A 12,978-nucleotide genomic window follows, 5' to 3' on the forward strand; every position below is an offset into this window, starting at 1 on the left:
TAATGACAAGAAAAGTCCATATCTACTAAATAATTTCTATTTAAGTATATAATTTGCCTCCATTGAAACTCTTATGGTAAGTACCTTCGTTACCTAAGTTTTTTTGTATATTCTCCCAAAGGCACCAAATAGGTATCATCATAGTAGTGGTCCCATTTACGTACATGAATAAAAGAAACGTTGCTCTCTCGAATATTTGTGTAGAAAAATACAAACATGTAGGTCTCTGTGTTCTATCGAGCACTCACGTATGGGTTCAGGAATTTGCAATTAGTTTCGGACCCAACCGCATACAACCTACTAGAATAACCGAAGTAGATGATATTGTACTTTCTTTCAACGCCTAGTAAAATAAACATTTTATATTTTACACATTTAACTAGATAAATATACCCGCGAAAAAATCTAAACATTTTTCTGTGTGAAAAATTTGCTTGCGTCGTAAAAACTGTATTTATGATTTATTAGTCCAGAATTGTAGATTGTGAAAAAATTGTGTTTGAACAATAATTTTCCGCGCTCCACATAAAAAGCAAAGTCACCAACTCGTCGATTTTATGGACAATATTTGTGTGTCGGTGTTATAAATAGCGGACGTTCTGCTGACCCCCTCACGCGCCGTGAAATACGCAGCGAGTACAATTTGCATAACGTTAAAATACGTGCGTTTGAATTTATTAATACCGTGTAATGACTGTAATGGCGTCGTTCGTCATTGCCACGTGTGTACTTTTGGTGAAAATGGTCCCGCTGCTGCCGTGGATGCTGAGGATGGAAAACGGTTTTTATAGTGGCTAAATCGTAAATAAGATTTATTTATATTGTTATATCGACATGCTAACGAGCATGAGTAAATGTTTGCAAACGTAAACGTCGCTATCAGAATTTTAATCCGCTTTGCGTCGTCTTGGATACTACGGGAATCAGATACGACAGTTTACTTACTAACATAGAATTGGTTTAACAGGTGCATACGATCATTTTGGTTTGCCGCCTCAACAAAGATCGCGAATAATCTTATCAAGTCAATTTGAATTAGTATTATTTACCTATGTTTTAAAATAAGAGCTGTGCCTTTCGCGTATAACCACTTATAAGTAAATACTTGCGAATGTTATAATGATTTTTATATTTTGTAATAAGTATTAAACGCAGTATCCAAACGATATCGATATATCGAAAGCTATTGTTCAGAAGAGCGATTATGTTAATAACGACGCGAGCCTGTATTAACTATTACCGCTTTGTGAAATTTATCAAATCGCGTGCTTTATCACAAAACTCACAGGCGTTTGAAACATAAACATGAAAGGTTTTCAAGAAAACGCTCTTTTTTTGTATTAGAGATACAATATTGACCAAAAAGTTGTACAAAACACGTCATCAATGGCCAAATAACGGTCAAACTCCTTGAACAACACACGTACAAAGCTTCACCCCTATAAGTATTGTTGTGAGAGATCAAACGAACTACGATCTGTTATTTGAGCCGCGTTTGTACGCCGTGTGAAGTTAACATTCATTGATCACAACCATTCAGCCGTTCTCTAACGTTCTCTATCTTTGACGAAATGGAACAAATGTACGCGTGTTGTTGACGTTATAGGACAAGTCTTACTTTCTTACCTTGCGAATCCTACTTACGTTATTTACAGGAAAAAATTGTAAAGATTGATTTGAAAGGATGTCTGTTTGTTTGTTCCACTTTCAGCAAAAACTACTGATAGGATTCAGATGAAGGGTACACGGATAGTTTGTAATCCGAATTTAAACATAGGACTTTTACTTCCGGAAATCTATTCACGGGGACGTAGTCGTAAACAGAAACTAGTAGAACAATAAGTTAGAGGATTAACGAACGGATTAATAGTCGATTATTAACAACGTTCAGTAAATACAACAACAATCACAAATGATAAGTCATTACGCTCCATATGTATGGAAAACTAAACAGCGCCTCTAGCGGATGGTGAACGAACTAATTCTTCATGTAAGGTTTTAGGTATGTCACATTTTTTTCAATTTATTACTGCATTGTAATCGATTCAATGTCTTTCTTCTTACTTGTTAAATGATGATAAAGATAAGTACATAAATTACATGCCTATACATTATGTGACTCTACATTTAATTATTATTATTTGTGTTTAAGCAATCTTCGTATTTATAGTTTTTTCCATATATTATCGCCATAACCGAAATTACACAATAAACACACAAACAAAATATACCAAGTAAAGTGTCTCCATCAAACATTTGCGTTACAATTCGAACAATCTAATCTTACACCGCCATCTATCGGCACTCAAAGACACTAACGTTGACATTTTCAAAGGTGTATTTTTATGTATTGTTTAATTGCTCTATCCAATACATTACAATGATCTTAACACTATATATATTTTGCAGTTGCTATACTAATAATATTGTATTGAGCAAAGTAGTAGTAACACTATAAATATCGGATTGGCAGGAGTCCAGCAACACGGTGTCCGACAACGCAAGTTGAACTCAGAAACGTCGCTTCTTTGTTTATTTGATACTGGAAATGCGTGAAGTCATTTTATGCGTCATCTAAATGACTCTATTAATACGTTCTTGTATTAAATATAGCTTTTACATTAATGAATTTATGTTTAATAGTAAATTTGTCCCGACCATGTAAATATTATTGAGTCCAAAAATATAATATTATATTGTTAAGAATATTTTTACGATTTTTGTTACTTGTTGTCTTCTAAGCGGTTAAAAATCATTCATACCTGAAACAAAACAAAGCATTGGTTATTTAACGTACACATTCGATTAAAATAAAAGATAATAAATTAAAAAAATATATGTTAAGAACCCGTTTCGCTATTTTCCAATATTAAAACTGCTAAGTTATCTATACTGTCAATAAAAATAAACTCAATGAATGAAAACAGCTGGCAAATTAGTTCCAACAATACTGGCATACAAACTTAATTGGCGGTAGTAAAACAGGTTGCAAATTATATTATTTCTGCAACAACAACTAAGATGAAGAGTCACATGCAATTAACTGATGGTTGATTTCCTACCACCATCGATTATTATCGACAAGTCTGCAATTGTATTCGCTACGTGCATCATGACAGTGCCTCCTAGCGGTCGCTTGAGCTTGGAACTTGGCACCTGTCAGTCCTTAGAAACTAGTTGTTTTGTCAAAAGCATAGCAATTTGTCATATAGGAGCTCGGCCTATTTCGCATTGATCGATTTGGCAGTGCAAAGCTATTAAGAGATGCTGTGCGACAAACTGCACCCCTAGCGCGATCCGAGTGAACTATTTTAAGTACATTTTAAATGTCAAATTCTCGACATTTAATATTAGGTCGGGGAAAAAGTCTTTTCGCATTATAGTATGTATGAACTTGTAATAAAATCACTTTGGCTTCAGGAATCACAAATGAGTACACGGTTCATTAAGTTCTTTCAGTGAGCTCGTAAGGTACCCAAATATCACTTTTTTGTGCAGAGGAAAGATTTTATTACAAGTTCTTACATACCATAATGCGAAAAGACTTTTTCCCCGACCTAATAGTACCGAGTGTAGAAAACGTGCTATTGATATGATGACCACATCCAACGATGACTCGACGCAGCTACCTACAGTGTCGCAAATAACTGAATATTCATAAATCATTAGTCATATTAGGTATTATCTTCAATAGTGGGAGCGATTGAATCTTAGTTTATAGGATTTAAGATAACAATCAATTCCTAATCGCACATAAACTATAATTGATTAATATGGAGTTCATTATAATCTGTGTGATTTATACACAATTAAATAAGTTTCGATGACTTTATCCTCCTAAAAACAGTATTTGTATATACAAAATCACATCCTTTATCGCATAAGGGTGGGTAGAAAGGCCAATGAAAACTTCTTCCTACAATGCCGAGGAACTTTTTATTACTTTTATTCACATTCAGATCGCCCCAATTACGATTACTACGAGTAGCTACTACATAATATCATTTACCCAAGTAATAAATAACAAAAATTATTGATATGTTAGTCAGGATTCTTTGAGTCATTACCGCTAAATAGTCAAAGTGCTATTTACTATAAAACACTCATGATATCATCACTCAGCCTGACGCGAACCTAGGTATTGGTTAGCTACATAGCATTTGTGACGTATAACACTGTCCATCATTTCTGCTTACTTTTTTTGTCATCCGAAATATCCATATCCATCGCAAAGGTAACACTTTTTTCGTACCACCTTTTATATCTATCACACACTTGACAGAAAGAATCCCTATACATTTTCTACAAAAAAACAGAGAAAACAAGTAGCGTTTGTAAACACCCTTTGTAAAGTGAGATACTATCACTAACGGCCTGATACAGATGACCTCAAATAAACTTTGAACGGTACAACAACTAGCATAAATCATGCAAACTTTGAATGAAATATTGCATGGAGATCGACCAGTTTACTTGGATAAGCGAACAAGTAATAAATTAATACACTTGGCATTTACTACCGTTCACTTGAATGCATCCTGAATAAATTCCTTCAATGGAATTTCGTAATATTACGTCTACAGAATGCCATTTCCGGAAAGCGACTAATAAAAGAATCATAACTGCGTTTTTCAATATTCGCCAGACGTTTTATAAAAATGAGCACTTGCCTTTTCATAGCATTTTAAATTGTTCTTTGAAGCGGTCATGAATCGAAAGCTTCTGGTCCGACCAGTTATACACAATGATGTAGAAAAAAATACTAGTGCCTTTATGCGTAATTATATCAAAAGACCAAATTACATATTACAAAGCCCGAACTTGAATGCAAGCAATAGTATGGAACTTGGTAATTATGTCGTATTCCATACACTTTACGATCAATTCTGTAATTAACTTACTAATAAGCGGGGACCACCAGCCAAGCGGTGCTTTCTACTTTGTTAATTAATACTCAACTCTGCAATAAAAACACGACAATTTCGTATGAACTAGACGAGTCAATGTAGAGGTCTACCGCTCTACAATTTTCACGAGCATTTTTAACCTAGCGTTAAGCAAACCTATTTAATAATACAGTATGTTTACTCTTCTCTTACAAAATAAACTTCTGTTAAAACGGTTTACACTGTAAAACTCGTGTTGCCTTAATTAGGATTAAGTGTGTTGTGGGGGAACAGGTTAATCTTTTTGGGTAAATGTTCGCATAAAGCATTATCCCGTGAGAGGGCAGCACTGTCGACCGTCGTCATCTCACGCATGGTTTATAATACGGGCGTCTGCCTCCGTCTGCCTGTTTGTTTTAGTTGATAGGAAAACCTACCGATTTACATAGGGATCCTACTTACTATTCATGCTTATAGATTTAGTAAGAAAACAAAGGTCAAAACTTTAACAAAAATGTCAGTACTATCACTGAATTGCCGCAGAAACATACATATTTCCAGCTGTAACACAACAGCTTTAACACAATAACTTCCTGTCAATATCTTCCATACCTATTATGAACATCGTGAACACCTAAAAGCACTATCTCATTCAAGGAATATAGACGGACAAAATTATGTTAAACTCTAACATACAATGAACCTCAAGATCCATAACAAACAGTGTAATGTAATATCAATTCAATCCCAAAATAGCACAATTTATTACCGTATTCAAAGTCAGAGCAACCGAAATGTAATTCCACTCAGACGCATATTAGTCGATATCTCGGGGAGATACACACGATACAGCGATTCAGCTGCCCTTCAGATATGGTAATGACTCGGATGTACTCAACCTGCGTCACATACAGATGTCACAGTTGTGTACCTACCCTAACTGTTATTGTTGGTGCTTACTCGGCTCGTTACTTAGAATGGGCGCAACTTTCACCAAGTTTGGAGCATTCTCCCTCAAGGCTACACGCAGCTGACTATTGCCAGCCAAAGGAACAATGTGTTTCTGCCGGCTTTGTCGAGCGACTGTGTGATAACTTTCATGAACTTAATTGTGCGAAGAATCAGTGAATGTTTCACACTAACCTACTAGTGTATACGGATAATATGCGAATGAATTTTAATACCACATTATTTGGAACGCAGGTATTTGGCTTAATTTTTGACACCCCTTTAATTAAGGTCATATACTTAATTTGTTTAAACAAATAATAAAGGCTGAATATGTTGGCAATTAATTCAAATGTGTAATTGAGAGCCAAGAACCAAGGCCTGTGGCTCATCTTGTGCCACTATTAAAACTTTTTGGAAAAAGCAGCACTCCTAAACGATGGACGATCTGTATATAAACACTACTCATTTCCCTACGTAATAATGTTTCATTTAGTTGGGCGGTCATGAAACTACCGCTTGTAAAGTTCTCGCAACTGAAAACTCGAGTATCCACTCAATGCATAATTTATGTTATCGCCTCGGGCCAGGCAATCTCGTCTTGGACGCACAATTTACATTACGCTACTCCTTCGAAACTGAGATGATGGTACTCCTTTATATTTAAAGGGTATTTAGTACCGTATTTGTTTATAAAGAGCGAGGAATAAGCTATTCTCATGACAGTTAGGTCTGCACATTAGCTCGGTATACTTGAAAGCACATCTAACTGTGCAATATTAAGTAACTAAATATTGGAGAATCATAGTAGAGTCAGCTTTATTATTAATGTATCGTAAATAATGAAAACGAGCCTATCGCAACTCTAAGATAACAAGATGACGGGAAGTAAAATACATAAGTGATGCTGAGAGCCTAGATAGATTAACATACCTAGAATACCTGCGAGTCTATACACAAGGTATATTATGATTATTTTATTCCGTTACATTGTCTTGTCTATAATAGTTGTCGCCGTCTCGCAAGAGCACGCAAATCGATCTGGACGTGCGCCAACGATATAAATTAGCTGGTAATGTAAGATACCTATTATAAAATATTATTGGTCATGAATGTCTTGTGATCAATTCATGAGTAGCTTCGTTTACGTCACTTAATGATCGATCATTGATTCAAGAGTCGGGAGAGCAAGTGGCTAATTAAGACATTATTGTGCTGAAGTAAAAAACTCCAAGTTTCTGAGGTAGTCACTATTCAAATACTACATGTGCGTTGTGGGTAGGATTCATTCAGGGATGAAAAATTAAGTGCTATGTACAATATTGCTATCTACGAGATCAATAACATTTTAAACATAGTAATACGATTGGTTTGATGTCGTTACTAATATTTTTAAACGAAAATCATGTAGAGCAATATTGTGCTGCAAAGTTCTAGCGAATCTAACCTAATTCCATATAAGGCGTACCGTTAAGATTGAATGTATCAAGAAGTCGTGTGGTCTTGACAAGTACATGTAGTCCGACTTATCAACGGCCATAGAGGCGACTATTTACCTCGTTACAAGCGGATATGTCGTCACAACGAGGCTATTCGCAATCATTATCTGTCGTATCTAGTGTATTCGCGCCCTATCGCCGACCATCTCCCGGACGGCAATGTGTTATATTAACGGCACAACTTATCGCATTAATACACAATAACCGACTAACGATGTTAAACATTAATCTTTACTAGTTATAAGTGTTGGAACAGATGCCAAGTAAGCTTTCATTACGTTGTCGACTAAATCATTATTTGTACTTTCATTGTTTGACAGTGTAATTGTGTAACTTTGTGGAATGACGAAAGTTTTACACAGATGGCGCTGGTTGTGTTCGGTACTGTCATCGGAATCATTGACCCATTTTACAAGTAGGCACAGTACCACTTGGTTCGGTTTTCACAGGTTCGCTTGTACCCACTAACTAAGAGCACTTAACACATTGGTTAAAGGTTATATGAACGGTATGCAGGCTGCGTTGCTGTGTTTCTTTATGTTTCAAAAGATTCAAGATTAAAGTTTTATTCGGTGTTGAGTATTCTTAGTTTTTGTTAATTTCTATTGACAACGATTATTTCTAATATGGCATCTTAACTTTCGGGGTTTTTAACACTTTATCTATAGGAACTTATTCTAATTATTCCTTAACAAAATTTTTAAACTTTAGAGAAATCGGCCCTAATTAAGATACCTTCATTTCACCACCTCTCTAAGCTCCGTTTTATTTACAGAACAGTCCATCAGTAAACGAAGCAAAATGTTACACGTATGCGGAAACAAATGCCGGAACTCGCTGTCACTGACGAGCTATTTTGTTTCTGCCAAGTTCGCGCCCTTCAACGCCGAGCGCACAAAATTGATGGAACAATAACACGTTTACATAAACCAGGTGTAGATTGTAATGGTCAGTTATGTCTGCATGCTGTAATTAAGATATCATATTAGCTACATATTGAATGGGCACATTTTTACTCCAGTTTTGGAGGATAACGCAGCACCGTGTAAATCTCCCTCAGGCCAAAATGTTGAGTGACGAACACAAATATCTGTTCTGGATCAGTATGTAATTTGATCTACAATTGAATGATTCTAAAACCGTATACATACATATATAGATTTACCAATACATATTCTGGTTTTGATATAACAAGCTCTACTTATATTAGCTTGGAATCAAATGTCTAAGGGAAACAAAATAGAAAGGTAAAACACGAATTTATTAGCTCTATGGGTTAGAATAGACAATGTTACGACCGCGGACGATTGATTATTGCCATACAGGTTCTAAAAGCTATTCTAGGCTATTCTAAGAATGTGAATACCAACACGCACTCAACCAGAGTGATGAGCTTAATAAAACGAGTCAAGTCCTTTTTAAGCTAAAGGAGATGCCGAGCAATGCGGCGGCAAAAAAGCATTAACAAAAAAGTGGTTCTTTGTACAAGGTCCTGGGAACAATATTGGAGTGGGATTATTCGATACTATTGTCACGCTTTCGTGACTAAAACTCGATAATAGAATTGCGAATGGTTCGTGATCGTTCCTCAAAAGCAACTGTGTAATTTTACCTTGATATCAATTTCAATGACAAGAACTATTGAACTATTGATGAGTGTCACGCTCAACTTGGCAAACGACGATGCATCACTATTAAACAATTAGTTGGAGCCGCCACCATTGCGATACAGTCCACTTCACTCTACCAATCTTTATTTATACACTAGCTGTACAATGTAGTTCTGTTCGCTTTGAAGTAGATTAATTTACTTCCGTAGATCGTAACGTAACGTTAGATAGCCTGTTTATTCCTCATGCATTTTGATATCATAGACAAGATTTTTTACCGACTTGTTGGTTCAGAGATTAGCAAGCTTAAACAAACAAAAAAGTCCTCAGTTATATTGTATTAGTGTAAAGATTGATACTGAAAATAAATACCTGATGTAAACACACGCATTTGCGCAGAAGGTATTTACAATTTAGTGCGTTATTTCACGCAGATTATCTCAGTACATTGATGCCTAGGTCTAAAACATTCTAAATATAAACGGCGAGTTCATTCCACGTTAATTCCCTTACAATTCGCCCGCGCTGCATTAAATCGAGAGAATGTAACTCGTTCTGACGTGTAGGACATGTTATTGTAGGTTACGTTTTATTTATCGTCTAGGCTTGTTTACACAGGTACCAATGATCTAAATCTATGTATCTATCTATGCTAATATTATACAGACATTTGTTGTTGAAGGTGATAAGGACAGATGCTGGTAAACATACTGTATAATATTACTAGTTACGAGTTTAAAGCTGCCGTTGTAGCGTTAAGGATTATTTTGTCGGCTGATAAGTTCAAAACCGGTTTTAAGTTCAACAATCACGATACTTGATAGTTATATTGAAATGACTACTTGGCTATACTACTACCGCCATGTGCACTCAAAATATTTTATTACCTTAGCCATATAGTACTTTCATACATAGAGCCGATTTATTACCTCTTGATGTAGGTGTATGTCATATAAATACCGAATTTCATACATGTTTATTAAAAAATCAAGTAAAAATCATGCACAATAAATCCTGGCATTCTCGTAACTCATAAACCGTGTGAAAAATATGCTTATATTTATTACAAACTATGTAAAACTATTAATTTACCTTTCTGTAAGACCAACTGAGTCACTAATACGTTGATAATTGCGGAGCCATAAACATTATTTCATCCATGACGTAAAATACATTGTAATTTATGAAATGTCAGACGTTCTCGTAAAGATTTAAAGTGTCTTTCCATTTTTCATTCCGAACGTCTGCATTCTTTAATAAAACGATTTCATATTTCACTTTTACGAAGTAGTTTCTAAAGCTGAGCACTCGACATCTCGAGAGATTCTTGACCATTCACCACTTCATCCACAATATCAATGAGTAGAGCAAAGAGTGCTCGAGCACAATCGTTCGATAAAAACTTGCGATTCTAGTTTATAGAGACTTCTTCCGTCCAAAAAAACGCGACAATCTTCTGACATTTGGTATGCACCTGTTTCATAAACGCGTTAATGATAATATGTAAAAAAATATGCGTCCGTTTTGTTTTCGTGCACATGTTATTTCAAAGCTCATGCGTGCAATAATACAATATACCAATATCAAATATTTACAAGTTCACAAACGCGAATAACATCATCAGTCAACACGCCAGATCAATCCATTATAATTTATAACTAGGTATCTGTGTCATGAGTTGTCTGCATCAATCGACTCGACGATTCGACGTTGTTTCAGTTCAAAGCGTGTTCGGTTTCCAACGATGTTATCGTCTGCTAACAAAACCTGCATTGTACGCGCGCCATCTCGTAAAGTTTCGTATTGTGTTGTGTTTTCGAGTTGATGGGTACATTGCTACGACATGCACTTTCAAGGTTCCCCTTGCTATACTATTATTAACTATGTATGTCTGCAGTCTGTTGTAAACAAAGTCCCTTGGAGTGTCTGTGTATTTATTATCGTAAAAAAAAGCTTTGTACTTTATCAGACGCTTGATTGAAATGTGATACTATTTATCATCCAGAAATGAGCACATCTAAACAAGCATATATCTTTGGTCCATCAATAAGAAAATTCAAAGGTGAGAGATCATAGAAATTTCTCCATTTGATAAGGAAAATCGTGAGTAACAGGTACAAAGTAAGGTAGTACCGCATACCAGTTTCTATGTAGTAAACAAGATAAATGCATCATTTGCACAGCTCATACGAGTGCATACACGTGTAATGCGATTGTGAATATTTATAAAGGTCGTCATTCCTACTCTTTTGTTTACGATATCACACACATGTGTAGCGTATGACGGACTTTTTTAACAGATAATAGATTTTATTAGCAGTTGCAATTAAAGAACGAGAAATATCTCACGACGAGTATGTTGTAATTTAATAGGTAAATTATTTCTATCGTCGTCATAATTATTTTTTGGCTTATGGCAGGGCAGGAAAGAAGTCTTATTTTTTTGAGGCAGATAAAAAGCAAGATAATTCGTTTAATGATTGTAGAAGGTAATTTCGAAAACTATTGACTAATTATTAAAATTATTTCACCCATGATACATCAGCTACATAATATCAAGTTGCGTATAGTGCTGCTTTTCCAGTCATGACAAGGTTTAAAAAAAATATCAAAAATTGATAAATAAAATAAATTTTTTTTGAGGGATATATTTAATGTCCATATTTAGGTCCGATGCTGTACTTGATTCTGTCTTCAGAAGATACCATTGTCCCAGTACCACAGCAATTAGTGGTCCAATTTGACGAGTATTTTATAAAATCAAACTCAACTTTTAAACTACCATAAATACTAGGTACCTACCATAAATAAATAAATATTCTTATTATGCACCAATTTTCCATTGCTAGATAATTATATTTAAAAAATAATTTTGACAGCTTTTCCGCATGAAAGGTTAAAACAATTCCTTGATTAATAATTAAACGACAATGGAAAAATCGACCGTGAATTGTTAACACGTAGAATGTTTCTTTTAATTACTTTAACCTTTAAGGGCTTGACAAATACCTACATATTAATTATTACAAATAATCATTGTTTTTAAAAATAAACAACTATTCAGGTAATTTATGTAAATAAGTAGACATGAACATTAATTATAGATTGATTATGTATGTTTATATTGTTTATTGTCAAAGTAAGTGGTAATCAATGGCCAGAGTCATAATTAACTATTTCTGTGTGCGTGTATATTTTTATAAATTTCTAAAAAAAATCTAATTTTTACTCACATTTTGAACTGCAGAGTAAATCCCTGCTGCTGACAGAACTTGTTCACAGCACACACTGTCACCACAACAACAGATCACAGCGATGAGCTCGGATCATTAGACCACTCACTACATACGACATCGTAACGTGCACTCGCGTTCACGACACCCACGGACACAGACGCGATGTGTGCTCGCTCCGGCAGATACCGGGGTACTGAACTTTACTGAAGTCTCGGCGCTTAAATCTAGAGGGAAAACTCACCCGGTTTTCCCCTCCTCTTTGCGTAACATCACTTAACGCCCGCAACTCACCGCTCACACTTAACGCGAACCATGCGAACATAGCAAGCGTTGTTCTTCAAAATGACCTACTAATTTTCGTTAGCTATGACAGCACGTTCAAATTGCGCCTGCATATAATTTAGAAGTGCTACTTTGTACTAGCCAAGAACGCAGTGCCGAGATGCAAGCGTCCAATTAATCTTTTCAGTCCCAAGATGTGGGCATTTTGAATATAATATTAAAATTTTCGTGAAAATGTATTTATGTATCTGTATATGTGGATTTAGAGAAACAGCACAAATACGAGTACAGAAATGAATATAAAAGACTTATATAGTTACTAATGCTAAATTAATAGATTGTGCTGATAGCACAGATACGGAATTGAATATTCATAATGATTCATTAATGATCTCAAACAATTAAAGTGCGATAATCTTGGGTTAAGGGCACAATCACATAAATAATTTTCATAAATCATCAACGATTTATGCTGAAACTAGTAAATGGTAAACTATTATCAAAACGCTCCTGAACT

At 35.2% G+C, this 12,978-nt stretch overlaps 1 protein-coding gene across 2 annotated transcripts in view; it reads right to left on the reverse strand.

Moving 5' to 3' along the window:
* LOC142981120 (uncharacterized) overlaps positions 1-12,386 on the reverse strand; it is a 111,419-nt gene extending 99,033 nt beyond the window's left edge. For both annotated transcript variants that reach the window (XM_076126807.1, XM_076126808.1), the window contains exon 1: positions 12,177-12,386. In XM_076126807.1, the coding sequence (XP_075982922.1) occupies positions 12,177-12,178 (2 nt within the window). In that variant the 5' untranslated portion in view covers positions 12,179-12,386. The remainder of the gene's footprint in view (positions 1-12,176) is intronic.
* Positions 12,387-12,978: the final 592 nt, after the last annotated feature.

Source organism: Anticarsia gemmatalis, chromosome 19, assembly GCF_050436995.1.
Source record: "Anticarsia gemmatalis isolate Benzon Research Colony breed Stoneville strain chromosome 19, ilAntGemm2 primary, whole genome shotgun sequence".
NCBI lineage: Eukaryota > Metazoa > Arthropoda > Insecta > Lepidoptera > Erebidae > Anticarsia > Anticarsia gemmatalis.